The sequence below is a fragment of the Vidua chalybeata genome, chromosome 9, assembly GCF_026979565.1.
Source record: "Vidua chalybeata isolate OUT-0048 chromosome 9, bVidCha1 merged haplotype, whole genome shotgun sequence".
Classification (NCBI taxonomy): domain Eukaryota; kingdom Metazoa; phylum Chordata; class Aves; order Passeriformes; family Viduidae; genus Vidua; species Vidua chalybeata.
In genome coordinates, this window is record NC_071538.1 from 7,242,845 (window position 1) to 7,259,866 (window position 17,022).

At 43.5% G+C, this 17,022-nt stretch overlaps 1 protein-coding gene and 2 long non-coding RNA genes across 4 annotated transcripts in view; 1 reads left to right on the forward strand and 2 right to left on the reverse strand.

Annotated features, from left to right (window-relative positions):
- PATJ (PATJ crumbs cell polarity complex component) overlaps window positions 1-8,555 on the reverse strand; it is a 134,339-nt gene extending 125,784 nt beyond the window's left edge. For both annotated transcript variants that reach the window (XM_053950420.1, XM_053950421.1), the window contains exons 1-6: window positions 8,516-8,555; window positions 8,267-8,433; window positions 6,511-6,693; window positions 5,062-5,201; window positions 3,050-3,242; window positions 1,229-1,357 (exon numbers count right to left, since the gene is read on the reverse strand). In XM_053950420.1, the coding sequence (XP_053806395.1) occupies window positions 1,229-1,357; window positions 3,050-3,242; window positions 5,062-5,201; window positions 6,511-6,693; window positions 8,267-8,433; window positions 8,516-8,537 (834 nt within the window). In that variant the 5' untranslated portion in view covers window positions 8,538-8,555. The remainder of the gene's footprint in view (window positions 1-1,228; window positions 1,358-3,049; window positions 3,243-5,061; window positions 5,202-6,510; window positions 6,694-8,266; window positions 8,434-8,515) is intronic.
- A 5,719-nt stretch (window positions 8,556-14,274) lies between these two features.
- LOC128792212 (uncharacterized) lies at window positions 14,275-14,961 on the forward strand. The gene is made up of 2 exons (XR_008432345.1): window positions 14,275-14,474; window positions 14,587-14,961. It is a non-coding gene; the product is annotated as an uncharacterized LOC128792212 (long non-coding RNA).
- A 338-nt stretch (window positions 14,962-15,299) lies between these two features.
- On the reverse strand, window positions 15,300-16,931 carry LOC128792211 (uncharacterized). The gene is made up of 2 exons (XR_008432344.1): window positions 16,758-16,931; window positions 15,300-16,287 (listed from the first exon to the last, which is right to left on the reverse strand). It is a non-coding gene; the product is annotated as an uncharacterized LOC128792211 (long non-coding RNA).
- Between the last annotated feature and the right edge of the window lie 91 nt (window positions 16,932-17,022).

Sequence of the window (17,022 nt, forward strand, 5' to 3'; positions counted from 1 at the left end):
GACCAGCTCCAGCTCGAGTGAATAAATCCACTGAAGGCAACAAGACTCCACACAATGCATTTTTTACCTGATAATTATGATTCGTGACCTGCATCATCATTCCCATCACAAGCAGGAATTTCTAGCACCAAATTCTGAGCTGGTATTGATCAGCACAGCTCCACCACCTTTGGTGCACTGATTGATACAGCAATCACAGTGTCATTCCCAGAACCAACTCAAACTCATTTACAAACTCATCCAATTTTAACATGTACATGCCTCATTATTTCACATGTTCTTAATGATGTCTCATTCAGCTGAGAATGATGTGGTGAGTTCTTAGCTTACATGCTTCATTGGTAGCCAAAACACTTTATTCCTTACAGCAAAACAGGTGCTAGACAAAAATTAAAATATACTCATTTATACACGAGAGGTTCAGAGGGAGACTGCTGAGAAAAAGCCAACATTTTCCAGCAAAGCTCTCCAAATTTTCAGCTTTTATTCCATCCTGTATAAGAGGAAGTGCTTTTGCCTCTCTCTTTTGTCTGCAGGGGTTCTGGTCCGCAGATATTTTAACTTATCACCAAATTTGCTTGAAAATCTGAATCTGTTTTGTTACTGCAAGTGTTCTAGTCCTGAAATGCAGCAACACTCAGCACCGAGCCTCTAAAGACAAACAATCAGAGGTGCAAACTCTGCCTGTGCAACTTCAAAAGGCTTTGCACCAAACCTAAGAGCCTCCTTGAACTGGTCAGGCTGCAAGGCAGGGATCAAACCCCCATTCACTGAAACCCACTGAAAATAGGACATTTTCAATCTCTGAACTGAATCCTGCATTGCAGTGACTTTGGGAGGGCAGATTTTCTTGCCTGACAGTTCACTTGAGGAGTTTGTCCCCATAGATGTTGCAAAATGTGCCAAATTCTACAGAGTATTTGTCCTGCCCCAGACTGACCAAAGGCTGAAAATACCAAATATCAGGCAACTTTTCAGAATTTTTGCATGTTCAACAATGTTACAAAAGCCAAATCTTGTCTGGGGAACAACTTAATTTATATCAGGTGCTGACTTTTTCCTCAATCATACCTTCAACCTTTATTTATTTATGAAGCATGTGCTGGCATTCAGACTTTGATGCTACCAGCTTCCTTTTGTTTAAGTATATTAGTTTATTTTAAGACTGTCAAAAGCGGTTAATTACACTTTGCAATCAAACAAGAAGTGACAAAATATAACAAATTACCCGATCTGCTAATCCCCCAGGAACAATTGTTCTTACAACTACTCCACTCGACTTTCCTCCTACAATTCCAAAGCCTAATCCTGAGCCATCGTTAATCAGCTCAACGTCTTCAATGTGGCCCCAGTGAATCTGCAATTAATAAAAACAGGAGATTTTAATTTCGGACCATCATTAACGTTTCTCGCTTCCACGTGCAGCAGGAACGAGGAGAATTAATCAGAGCAATTTTCTGTCTCCACCCCACATGCTGGAGAACTGTGGGATTTTGTTCACTCAGCTCCATTTCCTCATAAACATGCAGTGGGATTTCTCATCTGTTTTTAAAGACACATTTCTGTCCTCCACTTTCAGGGTAACAGGATACCAGGAAAAAGCTTGACTAAGAAAAAGCAATTTTAAGGTTTTCCTGCCAAAATGAAAAGCATCCTTTTAGTTTTTCATAAATCCAGAGTACTGCAAACAAGAGGGGAAAACAGAGGCAAGGAGCTTGCACTGGCCCCGTTTTCACTCAGCCTTGCCCAAATTCTTATTTCTGTTATTTCACTTACACACTCTGAACACCCCCATTCAGCACTGAATTAATAGCACAGCACAATATTCTGCCATACTGGATTGGAAGCAAATTTCCAAGCTACACTCTACCATGACCTTATGTTCTACAAGACAATCTGAAAATAACAAAGCTGTTAAGCAACCCAAACCCAGCCAATGTTTCTGTCAGATTAATATCTCATACAGGCCCAAATGGAGCAAAGCAGGCAGATTTAAGTCTTCTGTGAATAAAGGATTTATTAGCATACTGAAAATCTTTGCCAAAGCCAGTTAAATATCATAAAAGAAGTTTAAAGACCCCCTGCAGAGATATATATTTGTATTTTATTTTGTTAGTCTGTTCAGTGCAGATCTTTCAATGAAAAAGCAGTTAAAATTTAATTCTTTAAAATTTTCAGTGCAATAAACAATATTGATTATCCACTAAAACCTTCAGATTTCACTACCTCTGTAATAATCATGAGGGAAATAATTGCTAAGAATAAGGAAAAACACTGCTTTTACCCAGATTTTCATCAGAATCTACTAGCATAATGAATTCAGATTCCAATATTGCAATCCCTGGATTTAGGTGTGCAGTTGTCCAAATTCAGGGGAAGCCACCTGGACCATATGGGTGGAACACAGATGGAAGTTCAGCCCCGGTTTATTACATGTCCCAGTGACAAAGCTCTCCTTTGTCACAAAAACAAAAGGCTTCCCAATCACTGAAATTTGCAGATGGAAAAAAAAAAAAAAACCAACCACCAAAAAAAAAAACCAAGCTGATAAATAAACAGGGATTGATAAATTGTTTTTTAAAACAAAGACAAGGCTTTTTGGTGTGAGCAGTGCCAGTTTAAATTGGTTGGGCTGTTCCAAGCAGTGCTCATGGCAGGTTATGTTTACTCTCTTTCAAGAGGTAATCAGAGCATCTTTAATTGCTGAGCACAAGTAGGTTTCAGCTGGGTGTTCTCATAAAATGCTTCATCCAGCCTGTGCTGAACAGACCCTGCTGATAAGGATATGGAGATCTACTAAAGCTTCTGCTATCCCATAAAAACCCAGGATCTGCTTTATAACAGCTCCACGCAGCTTTGCAATGGAAGCTCTGTGCTTACTGCACGGCGAGTCTGAATGAAATGTCATCCCATATAAAATCTGATTAAAGGAAAAAACCCCCTCTATGTTAAACTTGCTAACACAAACACTTAAGAGCCACGGGGAAAAAAAACAAAGAAATCCAGCCCAGTTCGAAGTCTGATTTTGACAAGTATTACAACAACTCACAGTCTCAGGTGGATTTACATCACTTAACAAGGCAGTTCTGCTGTTCCCTTGAAGTGGCTCCCGAGCCACCACCAGATGCAGGGATCCTGTGGATTGCTGGAGGAGGGCAATGGCGTGCTGATGGGAAATGTTCTGATCCAATGGCGTGCAATTAATGGCCAGTATGTGGTCATTTTCCCTCAGTCTTTGATCCCTTAACAAAACATTGAAAGCAATTTTTTAATGCAGCACAGTGACTTCACATCAGGCTCCTGCAACTGAAATGTGAACAGGCAAAACAGGCAGTCGTGCAAGGTTAAATGTTTATGTGTTTTAAAAATCTGCTTATTAGGGTGCCTTCACCAGCTTGCACACTACATTCCACCCTCACTGTTCCAAACTGCCCAGCTACGTTTTGTTCCATGGTCATGGTACAGAAATTTGCTCACTTCTTTACTTTGCTTCTAGGCAGAATTTAATTGCAATTCCCTCATACTTTCTTGATGATATTGAACTACAAAGCAGAAAAAAGTATTTTTGAAGTTACACAATAAACTAGGAACTATTCTTCATTATGTTTAGCACTACATGATGCCATCTCTAAGAACCCACATCTCAGGCTTTGACGCTGTTTTGTATCACTATTTATTCTAAAGATTGATGTGCTGCATATTTATAGTTTACTTAAAATTTATAGTATCAAGCTTCAGACATGAAACTTTCTTGGAGCAACACGCAGTTCAGTTGCTACCTTGAGATAATATAAATTTCACAGTTAATTCACCCCAGCGATGAATTTAGATTTGTGACAAGAGAGAAACCATCACTCATCTCCTTTGTTAAATATTCATTCCGAGCACGAGACCAAACTGTTACATAGACAGACACTGCCTTCAAAGCTCTGTAGGAATCCAAAAAAGTCTCCAGGAGATCTTGTCTCAGAAGCAAAACGGGAAGCATGCTGGGGAAATTTATAAACTCCGAAACAATGTAAGTGCACATCTTAACTAAGGCATTTGAAACTTCCTTTTTATCGTGCCACGTTTAAGATGTTTCCCAGAAATCACTTTCTTCGAGCACTAACCATATTTCAGATTCTCTCATCAAAGAAAGTGAGCAGCAGGTCATCAAATCCTAAAGTGAGATATTCACCCTCCTTTGACATCCGGATCAGTCCATCTGTCTCCACTTTGAAAGAGCCTTAATATGCTTTTCTTTAAGTGTTCTCTGGTGTGTTCTCTGCGGGCCCATCGCCATTATCATTCCAACCTCTCCCCACTCTTTTTGTCATCCTGTGTTGGCACTTCCTGACATGTGTTATTTAAAAAGTGACACCAGTGACTTGAAATCTAGACACATTTTTCTTGAGACATAATTCCAAGCACTGCGTTTGTCTCATGCCAACTCTTGTGGTTTCACAATCGCGTTTTATTTTTAAAGGATTGCTCTGCCTTTTGTTGTTGGGTGAAAACCCACAGACAATACAGGAAGAAACTGCCTGAAGCTTCGATTCTATGATGACATCTGTGCAAGGATCTGTTGGGAGGAGTGGATCTAAATTTACACAGGAAACAAACAGTAAAACCAACTATAAACAGGGCATTGTCAGAGGCACATAAATAAAGGAAAAAGGGGGCGGGGGAAAAAAAAAACTTTCAGGGACACAATGCATAAAAATTAAAATGGAATCTACTTTTTATTTTCATTGTATTCTTTTCTGAGTTTTCTCTTGTTTTTTTAATCAGGACTCAAGATTCTTTAAAGTGAGCCATGAATTCTGGAAATTCCATTTATGAATGGCTCGGATATTTAAAACTCATATGAAAACCTGATCCTCAAAACATGAGCCCCTTTCAGCTGAAAAGATTAATTCAATGATGATGAATTTCAGCTGAATTCAAGATACCAGCACCAAAATACCCCAGCAGATAACCCAGACAAACATGTTATTCTGATTGAGTTTTCAACATGAAGGTCATGACTTTTCCCTTCATGGAAAATAGAACTTTCCAACACAATTATGAAGATCTCACCTGTCAGCTATGCTTCCTGGCTGGACTTCCTTGACAAAGATACCAACTTCTCCCAGGCTGGGATTTTTAAGTGCAACCACACTAAATCCCAGACCTCCAACAGAAGGTTTATCAATCGTTATTGATTCTATTTGTCTTCCCTAATAAAACAGAAGATAAAATGATTTACTAATTTTCAATGCAACAGAATGAGCTAGTTGAAAATTTATGAACACTGGGAGAATTATTCTCCTCCTAAGAATAAACAAAGGCAAAATACTGAATATGTTATTTCTATAAAAGCTCCTCCATTTATTATTTTTAATATGGCAACGTATTGGATACGCAAGCACTCTGTGGTTCTGAAACCTCAGGGAATTTAAGAGCTGCTTTCACACTTCATTCACATTATGAGATGAATTCCAAACTGGATGAAAACTATGAACGAAGTGCTGTCTAGAGCAATATATTTGGGATTTCTGGAAATGCTGTATAGCTAAACTAAATTACTTGTCTTTTGGCTCCCCTTGCTTTTAATGCTGGTTTTTTAGGTGTGCATTCAAACGGCTGCAGCTTTTAAATAAAGAAGTTAATTTCCTCCCCCTCCCTGCAGCTTCACACTTAATGCTAAAAAAAGTTTGCTTTTGCAACTGCCTTTTTTTTTAGGTTCTAATACAAAATTGCTGGGGTTGTTTACTGGGAAATATTACTGGGAGAATGCACTGCTATCACAGCTCTTTTATTCCAAATAACGTGCAGCCTTTACTGCTAGATCTTATCTCTGATGAGTTAAAGACACACTAATGAGAAGAGTAATGCTCAAAATATTACAGCTACATTAAGGTAGTCAATTAGCAACAGTTACTTAATATAGAAAGGCATGACTAAGCAATTAAATTAATGGTTCAAAATAACACAGAACAATGCATTTGTGGTATAAATGCCAATCCCACATGGGTGGATGTCTGCACCTGTACAAATTCTTAGGGAATTTGGTACAGCTGCATCTGCCTGGCAAAGTTAAGACATACTAAATAAAGAGTTAAATAAAATATTGCATGCTAGTTTTTTTTAATCCTTTGCACTGTTCATAAAGTTGGTACATTTCCAATTTAAAATGTACTTGATAAACAAGTGCTTCCATCAAAACAACTTTCTGCTGAAAAATTTTCAATTAAGTGTCATCAAATACCAAAAATGTTTTCTGGCAGCTGAAACTTCCTTACTACGTTGGTGTGTTTGGTAGAAAGTAAAACAGAAAATTGGCAATGGAAGTTAAAAAAACAAAACAAGCCACCAAGCCACTTCCTATTGCTGACATTATCTTCCAGAGGGAAAAGTTCTCAACACTTCTACCCTCTCCTGGTTAGGAGGCACCACGCTTCCAGACACACAACAAAAAAAGCAGCGTGAAATGCTCCAAAAAAAAAAAAAAAAAAAAGTTTGGTTCACTAAACCTTGGAGCCTTACCTTTGCCATTTGCTGGATGATCGTGTTAAATTCATTAGCTGCCAGGTTTGGAGTGAAGGCTGATGCTCTGGGTCCAGGTGAAGTGCAAGGTGTCCCAGCAGTGACTGATTTGTCAGCAAACACCAACAGCCCCCTCTTGGTAAAATCAAAATCCACCGAGCGGTCAGGAGGCATGTAATTGAGCTGTTGAAAATGACCAAAGGTGTGGAAAAGCTATTCAAAACAAAGGAAGGGTTTTCCACTAATAACATTTTATGTGCAGGCTGCCAAAGGAGCAAAAAACCTGTGTTCATATATGCCCATTCACACAAATATATTCACCTGTATAAGTCAGGCAGCGTTAATATATAATCTATAACCAAGCTACCATATCAAATTTAAACTGTTTTTCAGGAGTTCCCTGAATGTTTCAGCTGTGTTTCTACTTATTTTCCCCTGCTTCTTTCATGCTTCTCCCCTGCCCGTGCCCCTTATCCTCTTTTCACCCTGGTATTCCAGAAAGAACACATGCAAAAGCACCAAACACTAAAGAGGCTCTCAAGCACTGCTGCAACTGTTAGGGAAACCTACACAGAATTTTGGCACAAAAATTCAAATATTTTGAGTCATTCAGGAGCCTGAGGCCTGGTTTGTATTATCCCCTCCCCAAAGAGAGCCTAGGGTACAAACTATCACTGAACATGTTATCTCTGCTGGAACTTGCACTTCTAGTCCTCACTGATAATGAAGAAATGAAAAATATTCCCAGTGTGACAAAATAAACTGGAAAATCCCATCCTGAAAGAAGGTGCCCACGCTTAAACAGAACTTCAAGAAAGCCTAAATTTTCTAGATAAGAGAATTCTGAACATTCCAAATACAAACCCCACTATGTCACAGTCACTTCTTAGACACATTTGCATTTTCATACATTTTTTTTTAATAGACTGCAGACGTGCATCCAAGCCTTGGAAGGAAGGGATGCAGCACCTGTGGGAACTTGGGAAGGAGGGATAATGAATGGCACAGCCACCACCAGGCCAGCCAGGCAGGAACACCTGCAATAGACCTGGCAAGGGACAGCCTTGTCCCCCTGACACCCACCCTGCTGGTCACTCCTTGGTTTTCAGTTTGCTGATGATTTTAACTCAGCTGCAGGGTGGCACCTGTCCATGCCCATGTCCACAAAATCAAGCGTCACTTGGCTTTATAAACCAAACCACAGAAGTTCCAACCTCTGCTGAAGCCAAGTCATTTTAAAACTCGCTTGGGTACAGCTGCATCACAGCTTGGCAAATCTTCAGGCTGGGTTTTCTACATTTTACTTGCCAAAGCAGGTTAAGCATTCTTGTAAAAATTAGAAGGGACTAAGTGATGCTGTTTTTTAGGGAGGAAAAAATGCTGCCAGTGAGCTGATCAACAGCACTTAGCTTCAGTGAAAAACAAAGGATCCCAGTTCCAACACTGCTCAGGACTCCAAACACTGGAGCTGATGTCTTTTGCAGATGTTCTTTTCCAACACAACCCCGCCTGTCCTGCATCCCTTTCAAAGCACGTTGCCCCATGACCTCTTGGTTGCAAAACCACTTCTCATTTCAGCAGTGCCTCTGCAGACACCGGCTCCACAGAAGAGGAAAAAAAAAGGCCCAACACTCACTAACACCACGTTACAGCTTATTAACGAGAGCGCCCTCGTTAACACGCGCCTACGCGTCCTGATCCAAGCTCCACTCGCCCAGAGTTATCATCACACCTACAGCAGCAATTTTGCACTCACTTGTTCCTTCAGCTGCTTGATGGATTGCTGCAGAGTCAGGATCTGGTTGAACAAGGGGCTCCTGAGGGTGTTCCGTAGGACAGTCAGGTTTTCCTGGTGCTGGGAATCCCTTTTCTCCTGCAGCTTTGCCTGCAGCCGATCCAGGATCTGCAGCACCTGCTGCTTATCTGCACCACAAACGTGTCCAGGTTAGGAATGGAGCTTCTTTGCTCAGTGCTCAGCAAAAGGAATCATTTTCAGACCACGTACCTGCTGCTGGATTTTCGGGCATGTTGAGGGGTGTTTTTGGAGTTGATCGGAATAACCTGGCCGAGGATTAAAAAAAAAAATTAAATTAATTAATGATAGATCTAAACAAATTAGTTTAAGCTAACTACAACAAATTTAATAAAAAAAGTACTACTACTCCTGTTGTTTACCCCAAGTATTTTAAAAAGCTCTTGACACAGCCTCAGCACATCCTAAAATTTTATCTTGTTCCATGTGCTTTTCCTTTCACACACACAGGAAGGAATATGAACAGCTCTTCCAAATATGAATAAAAATGCAGGTTACGAAAAAAAAAAACTGAAAAGAAAAACTGAGACATGTTCAACCAAATTATTTTGCATATTGACATTAAAGTTGTGATCTTCACAGATATACACAGAGCTAAAATCTACCTGTTATTTAGAAGATACTTTCCACCTGATCATTTGTAGACAGTATTCTTATCATGATTGCTCAGCCCAGCTGGATGGAACTTTGTGTTTCCCCATAAAACAGTGAACTTCACTCATGGGACAGCACAGAGTTAAAGCCCAAAATTTGGCATATTAATCCCTGTTCCAACACATTCCCGAGGAAGGTCTGTTCTAATCACAGCCTGATTTGCAACAGGTGAAGGAAGCCTGTTCTCTTCTCCTGCAGGTGTTTGCCTTTCTCTTTTCTACATACATGAACAGCAAAATATCCTTTATTAAGCTTTTAAGGAGCAGAATATTCTTTATCAAGCTCCTCCACAGTGCCAAATAGAACAGGGCTCCAACAGGGGCTGAGGCCTAGATGGCAGTATAAAAACAACAGACTTGCAATTAGCAGAGATGATAAATTTGTACCCTTGCTTGCATGTTATTAAGTTGATGTGGAGCCTGTCATTCTGAAATCTATCAAGGCAGCTCTACCAAACAAGTTTCCTTCACTTAGTACAAGCTCCTCTGAAAAACGTCAGCCATTTCACAGCACAATTTACATAATTTTAATTCTATCCTGTATATAAGTGTGTAATTCCAGAATAATATACTTGGAATTATTTTGGAACAAGACTAGCCGTATCCCTCTCTCTATATAAAAGCTTTTTATTTATTTTTTAGTCTTGCAGTTCAAGAGGAGCAAGGGTCATGTGGCGGACCAGGGTAAGCACATTCCAGGGGCTCTCTCCCAGCAGGACCTCTGATCCTTTCAGCCCTGCCTCTGATGCTGTCTCTGCTCACACTGAAAACATCTGGAATTCTGGGAGGACACTGTTATATTTACCAAAATATTAATGATGCAGGTGAGTAGCTTTCCTTCTCCTGCAGAGTCAGGTTAAGTTGATTTACCTAATTGGAAAAAAGAAGTGGAGGGAGGCGTGTCACAAACCACAATTTCAGATTTATGCACCCTTTCCTGTGCATATCCCAGCAGCTTTGGCTCCTGCAGGAATTCCTGCAGAGCTTGGTGGGTTGGTGTGGTTTCCACCCAGGGCCAGGCAGAATGAGTCTCTTTGCAAGACTCCTAACAGATTTAGGAGGTCACTTTAAATCAAACTCATAGCAAGAGTTGAAGCAGCAAAGCCATACAACCCCCTGAAAGATTTTCAGGAATGCATCTGCACTTTTGGAAGTGCTGCAGCTTTATTTTCTTTTCCATTCGAAGTAAAACACTTCTAAAGAGCACAGCAGCCTTTGATTCTGTGCTGAGAGCTGATTCTGAAGAGCAGATGAAAACATCATTTCCTTACACACTCCTGAGTCTTCATTAAACCCAGAAGACAAAACTTAACTTCCCTCGACTGAAAATATGGCATGAACCTTAACAAATCAGGACAAAGAATATGGAAATTTGTTCTTTCTTCCTGGTTTAACTTCCCTCCTCTGTTTTTCTACCTCTCATCAGCAGTTAAAAGAAGAAAGTGAGCGAACCAAAATGAGAAAGGGATGGAAAATAACTCCAGTGAGGAAAAGTGGCTTGAAACACCTTTAAACCAGCCGTGGGGAGAGGAAAAGATTAAACCCAGAGAAAAAAGCCAGCATGGCAGGAAATAATGACGACCTGACAGCACCATGCCCACCCAAGATCCAAAGCAAAGAGGCTGGTCCAGCTCCCCAGCCCTCTTTCATGCATTTATTCTTCCCTTTCCACTTTCCATTCAGCTGATCCTATAGTGAGCTGGAACAGGGAGCTAAATACTCAGAATCCTTCACATTTTCGTGGGGTGAGCTTTGTGCCCAATCCAAGTGCTGAGCTAACCATCCCCAAAATTAATCTTTTTTCCTTCGCTGAAGGTGTAACAACAGCAATTATCCAATGGGGACTGACCCTAGAAAATTGGGGATTTAAATTTTAGGAGAAGAATTATAGGTAAGAGATCTTGGCTCCATTGAGGCAGAAGTTCCCTGGAGAAGGAGGTACAAAACAGGAGGGAAAAAAAAAAAAAAAAAAATTAAAGGAAGTTTCAGCTTCTTGCTTGAGCTGCTCCAAGTGTCCCTAAGAGCCACTTGTGCCAGTGGATGCCCAAGTGGATCTCAGGTGGTTGAATAACAGTTCAAGTTTACACAGCACTTTGGGGTTCCTCGTGATCAGAGCTGCCCTCTAGACAGCTTGCAACACTTTTTAGTGATTGTTTTTTTTGTGCAATATGCTAAAACCATACTCAGTATTTCTTTATTCTCCTTTCTTCCATAATAGAGCTGGGGGGTGGGAATTAAAGCAAACAGCTCCTTCTGGTGTGAAGGGATCCCTGAAAATACAAACTAATTTAGAGTTTTCAAGTCATGGATAATTGAGGACAGGTCTCTAAGACCTGCTTTTGGGCACCAGAGAAACTCATAACTCCAGGTATTATTGATCTCTATGTTTAAGAGCCCAAACAATTTATCATTAAACACTTTCCAAACACACTCTAAGTCCAGGCAGAGTGTCAGCAAACAGTTGATATATTAGGAAGCCCATTCCTAGATATTAATTTTGAAGAATGATGCAAAACACTTTGGTTTGTCCTGTTAAAATCAGTTCATGCACTCCACATCCCAGCTCCAGTCTCCAACTCCTATGGATGATTATTTATCTTATTGGAAACATCAGTTCAACATTTATGTCACAATTTCCAACATAACCATAAAATCATTAAGAAAATGATGAATTTCAGGAGGTTAAGTGTTTTGTAACCCCAGGACAGCATCCATCTGGGGTTCCACTGTCTTCACTTCTGAGAGCTGAACTCAACGCATCCGAGGGAGTGGGAAAGCTTCAGAAGGTTTTGTATGAAATCCCAAGACTTGGATCTTCTTCAAAAGCAGCACAAGGAAAAAGGAATTCCCCCATGCTGGTGCCAGCAGAGGGTCATCAGAAGAGCTGAAAGGTTTAAGTCTTCCACTGCCATCACCCCCTGCCACTTGCACGGAGACACGGAGCGCTGAGCCCCGGCACATCCCAGAGCCACGGGGGAGCACGGCACCCCAACATCCCATCAGCAGCCTCGACAAACACCTGCCCTCCACAAGGGGCTGCTGGAAGCTGGAAACTGAGGGCTTTGCTGCTGGGCTCTGGGGGAGGACACGGTTCAGCCAGCAGAGATTCTTCTGCCTGTTTTTCTCCACCCAGCCACAACCACCTCTGCCCCATGTCCTTCAGCCTGGCCTCCAACAACCCTTTCCTGCATCCCTCCAGGAAAAGTCCAGCCTTATGGGATGTTCTCCCCCCTCAGCCTGGCTGGAACCTTTGGGGATATTAAAACCCACAAAAAGCCTAAATAACTGCTGCTATTTCTCAAAGGCTTCTAACACAACCAGCCTCAGCAGCCAAAGGGCTCCTGATCCAAAGTCACCTTTCTGCACTAATGCAGTTGGATTTTTTCCTGGCCCTGTTATCATGAGTGACTAATACAGTGTATATCATCCTCCTCATCACAGAGACCTCTGACTCGGAAAAATTCAGTTTAAAAGTTGATAAAAGCAAAAGCAAGGGAAACCAGCTTTTGTTAGTGTGATCTCAATCCTAAATTATCCTAACATGCCATCAGCTGAACTTCAGATATCCAAAATTTTATAGTTTACACACCGTCAAGTGACTCCATACTGTGAAAAGCCACTTTTCTAACACGTGTTTTGCTCAGTTTTACTTATACTGTACAGAAAAATTCAGTCAGACCAAGCATAGCACGTACACACCTTTCCTCTGAAACCACCTCTGCTCTGTGCAATGCTGCAGGATTTACAAAAATGCTGTTGGGCATACACTGCCTGCCCCAGGCACTTGAAAGAAGGAAAAAAACTGAATATTTCTGTGAGTACCTGAACGCTGATACGCCACACATCTCCAAGGTGCAGTGGGTCACAGCTAAATATTGCTGAAAATAAAAACAATACTGTGTGGGCAGGCTGAGTTTTACACACGAATAGTGACTACAGGGGGAGGAAAGTGAAGAAAACACAGCACTCTGCACCTGTAATTACCAGTCTTGGTGCAGATCAAGAGAAGCCTCACTCACTCTCCAGGCATAGCAAATTTAGCAAGCAGAACCTGAATTCCTGTGGACTTCAGCCTCTAGGGAAGCACCAGTGTGGGTTCTCTGCTGTCTGACAGAAGTCAGAGCTCATGGCAAAGCTGCTCTCCATGAAGCAAAAATACTGTCTCAGAAACCTGTTCTCGTGGAAAACTCGTTTCCAGTATCTAAATATTGTCATACTCAATAAATCCTAGGTACTTTGATGACAGTGTACACAACTAACAGATCACGGGGAACAGAGCTGTTAGACCTGGAACCGTGCTGAACTTCCAAGGGTCACGAGTCAAAAAGGAATGCGGAAGAACTGTTTTCCCATTAACCACCCGTAAACAAAGTAAAAACCTGCTCTGCGACTGACAGGCACTTGATGGGAAGTGTTGCAACAGGTGTGTTACTTCCCTCCTCTCCTCACCCTGAGCCAGCCTCTCGGAGCAATGGAAACTGTTTGCACCACACCACAACACCAGGATGACTCCAGCGCCATGGAGAGCCCTTGGCTGCCATCGGGAGTCACACAGCCCTGCCCTGTCTTCACTGGGGCGTCAGGGACTTGTCCAGGTCCCTGGTGCCAGAAGGGCTTTCACATGGGGGGCTCTGGATGAGCGCAGGCTGGTACCCTGGCCATGGCTAGACTGGCCAAGCTGCTGTTCACGGGTCTGGCTCTGGAAACAGATGGTTGGAAACCCATAGAGAATTCCAGGATGGGTCGGGTTGGAAGGAAACACAGTTGGGTCATCTGCTCAAGCAGGGCCATCCCTGAGCACAAGGTACAGGATTGAGTCCAGATGCTTCTGGAATGCCCCCAGTGAGGGAGACTCCACACCCTCTCTGGACAATCAATTCCAGTGCTCTGTCACCCGCACAGGCAAGAAGTTCATCCTCACATCCAGGCGGAACTTCCTGGGCATCAATTTCTACCCACTGCCTCTTGTACTATTGCTTGGCACCACCAGGCAGAGCCCAGCTCCATCCTCTTGGCAGGCTGGAATACTCGGGATAAACACGGGGTTTAGATTTTCACGCGCACATTTCACCCGGTGATCCACACCGCCGTGTCCGAAGGGGAATTCGCTCCTGCAGCGGTCCACGCCGACCGCCCGTGCCCCCCCCTCCCGTCTCACCCCACCCCATCCGTGCCATTCGCGGGGCGGTCGCGGTACCTGCGGGCGGGAGGCGGCGGTGCCGGGGGCGGGATGCGGGGAGCTCGGGATGCCGGGAGCGGCGGGATGGCCGCCGGCGCTCACCTGGGCGGAAGCGGGAAGCGAGGGGCGATCCCGGCTCACCTGCGGCGCAGGAAGCCGGGGCGGCGCGGCAGGAGAGCCGCCTCCCGAGGGACGGCCGGGCCTCGGCCCCTCCCGGCGCCGCGGGGGCAGCGCCCCGGCGGGACACGGGCTCTGGCCACGGCGGGAAGTGCAGGGCTGGCGCTTCAGGGCCGAAATGAACTTTTTGGTCAGTTTCCAGGTGAGCCTGACCCGCCGTACTTTGGATCTGCCGTGTGGCCTCCAGCCTCCGCAGTGAAGGCGAGCCGCGCGTGTAAATATTGTAGAAAAGCTTGTTTTTCACTTATTTGCAGCACATCGGTGTCCAGACTCATTGATACTCCGTGATTCTACGTTTTGAACTCCCTACAGAGGGGCACGTAGAGCCGGCTTGGTGTGAGGCCTCTGTTCCCTTTGGACACAGGGGTGTAGGTCCTCGGGTGAAGTGTGTACAATGATATGGGTATAATAATATTTTTATTATAACGTGCTCTGCTCAGCCTCAGCAGCGCAGCCCCCGCCACTTCACAGAAGGGAATGGCAAAAAAACCATAGGAAAACTCGGATGGAGTAAAGGGATTGCAAGACTTCCCCCACAGCACCCCAAAACACGCCATGTCACTGTGGCTTACAAGACACAGAATGTTGTTCAGGATGGCAATAAAAACAATTATTTTTATTTACAATTACATATTTCTATAAATACATTTATATTTTTATTTATGTTTAATAATATATTTAGTTATTAGAGTCCACAAAATTCATGTGTGTTCATATTTTGCTTCCTAAAAGTGCTTGAATGACTTTCTTCTGGGATAGTGAAGGTTTTCCAAATAATTTCAGACACTGGATGTAAATATAACATAATATTTATGTTTATATTTTTTATATTTATTTATATTCCTGCTAGCAGGCACCATTTTAGTTGAAATTAATTGTGTGAACTGCATGTGCTTTCTGAAACCTGTACATCAGCCTGCTTTCTGACTTCTTAAAATTATATACATACACACATAAAATAGTCGCATTAAAATTGATAAATACAGTTTTTATTCTGCTACGCAGTTTCACAAGCCCGTCTGCCGACCTTACACGGCCCCGTTGGCTGAACGGGGTAAGGGCTACAAGAGGTTTGGAAATCAATTAATTTCTCACGAGTTCAGATTGATTTCCCCTCGTTCTGGCACCCGTTTCGTTTCACGGAGCGGCAGCAGTCGCCCCAGAGCGCAGGACACGCTCAGAACGCACCACTCCATCCCCCTTCCAAAGGATTCCGAGCGCTCAGCTCCCCGGCCCTAACTCTCACTTTTAATTAATGTGGCGCTCGTGAGAAGTGACAATTTTCCTGACAGTGATGAACAGCGAGTGGTGTATTTATCCATGCGAGGGACGCGCCGCAGACAGAAGAGCTGGGCACTTTTCCCATCAGTGCACCTCCGTCTCCATCTCCGAGGGCTGAGTTCATCCCGGAGCGCGCTCCAGCCCTGCCCTTTCGCTTCCAGTTGCTGAGAGGAGTATCAATTTGCATACTTTGCCTGCTGAACTCCACGCTGCCAATTCAGTTTACGTGAAATCTCCCAAAAAGCTGTTAGATGGCAATATTTCACATGGCTGGCTGAGCTCTTTGTCAGCCATACACACGTTTTAAATCCGCGCTTCCACGGATTCTCGGAATATCTGGTACCTTCTTTGGTACTGACAGGCTCCAGACAAGTCACCATGCACCAAAATAATGCCCAGAAAACCCAAAAGACTTCCAGAAAGGATGGGTAGTGATGATGTTCTCCTTAGTACTATTTCAGAGTTGCTTTTCCAGCTTTTTAGGTTTGGTTTTCCAGTTTTTAGGGCCCTACTTGTTTTTCAGGAAACATCTTGCATAGATGTAAACTTGGGACAGTGGTGTTGCCTTTCCTGGGCGTGTTTAATCCAAAGGACCTCTCCATCTCCTGTAAACACTCCAGGAACCCTTAGCAGTTCATAAGTGGAAAACTGATGCCTTCAAACACCAAAGAAACCTGAAATAACCACAATAGAAAAACAATAAATAACTGTCACGTTATTGAGAATAGGGAAAGGTTTGTAATCACCACAAAATACCTTGTGAAGAGCAAACGCAGATGAAAAGCTTGCCTGCTCCAGGAATTCGGTATTCATTTAAAAATTGAAATAAAAGAGCTTTTTTAACAATGCAGTTTTATGTGAAAATAGATTTTCAAATTATTTCTTTAATCCGACTGCTGTGGGTGTGCCAGACAGTGTCAGCACACCAGGCCCACCTAGATGACAGGGGATGCACCAGTCTGGGTTAACCAGGTTTGGCAGCTCACGCCTTTAACTTCTGCTGGGCTTTTTCAACACATTTTTCAAGTACCCAGTAAACTCCAGGCACCAGCGGGTACACCCAAAGGTGCGATTTCGCCAGGTAGGCCAACGCTATAGCGTGGGTGCTAGAGCGGGGAGGGTTCACCTCACATTCCTCCCTCACCCGGCCACGCCGCTCGGTTCAGGGCGAGTCCTGCCCGCGCTGCCAGCACCCGGAGCGGCCGCAGCCCCGCTGCGAGAGCCGCCTCAGGGTTCCTCACGCGTCCCCACCATCCCCACACCGCGCCGGGACCGCCGGCCCTCACACCCGACATCTTTAGGGCGGGCAAGCGCGGGGCTGGCAGCGGGCGCGGCCATCTTTACTCGGGGTGCCACTCCGCCCGTCCCAAGGCCGGGCGCTGCGAGCGCCATCTTGAGTGAGGGCGCGC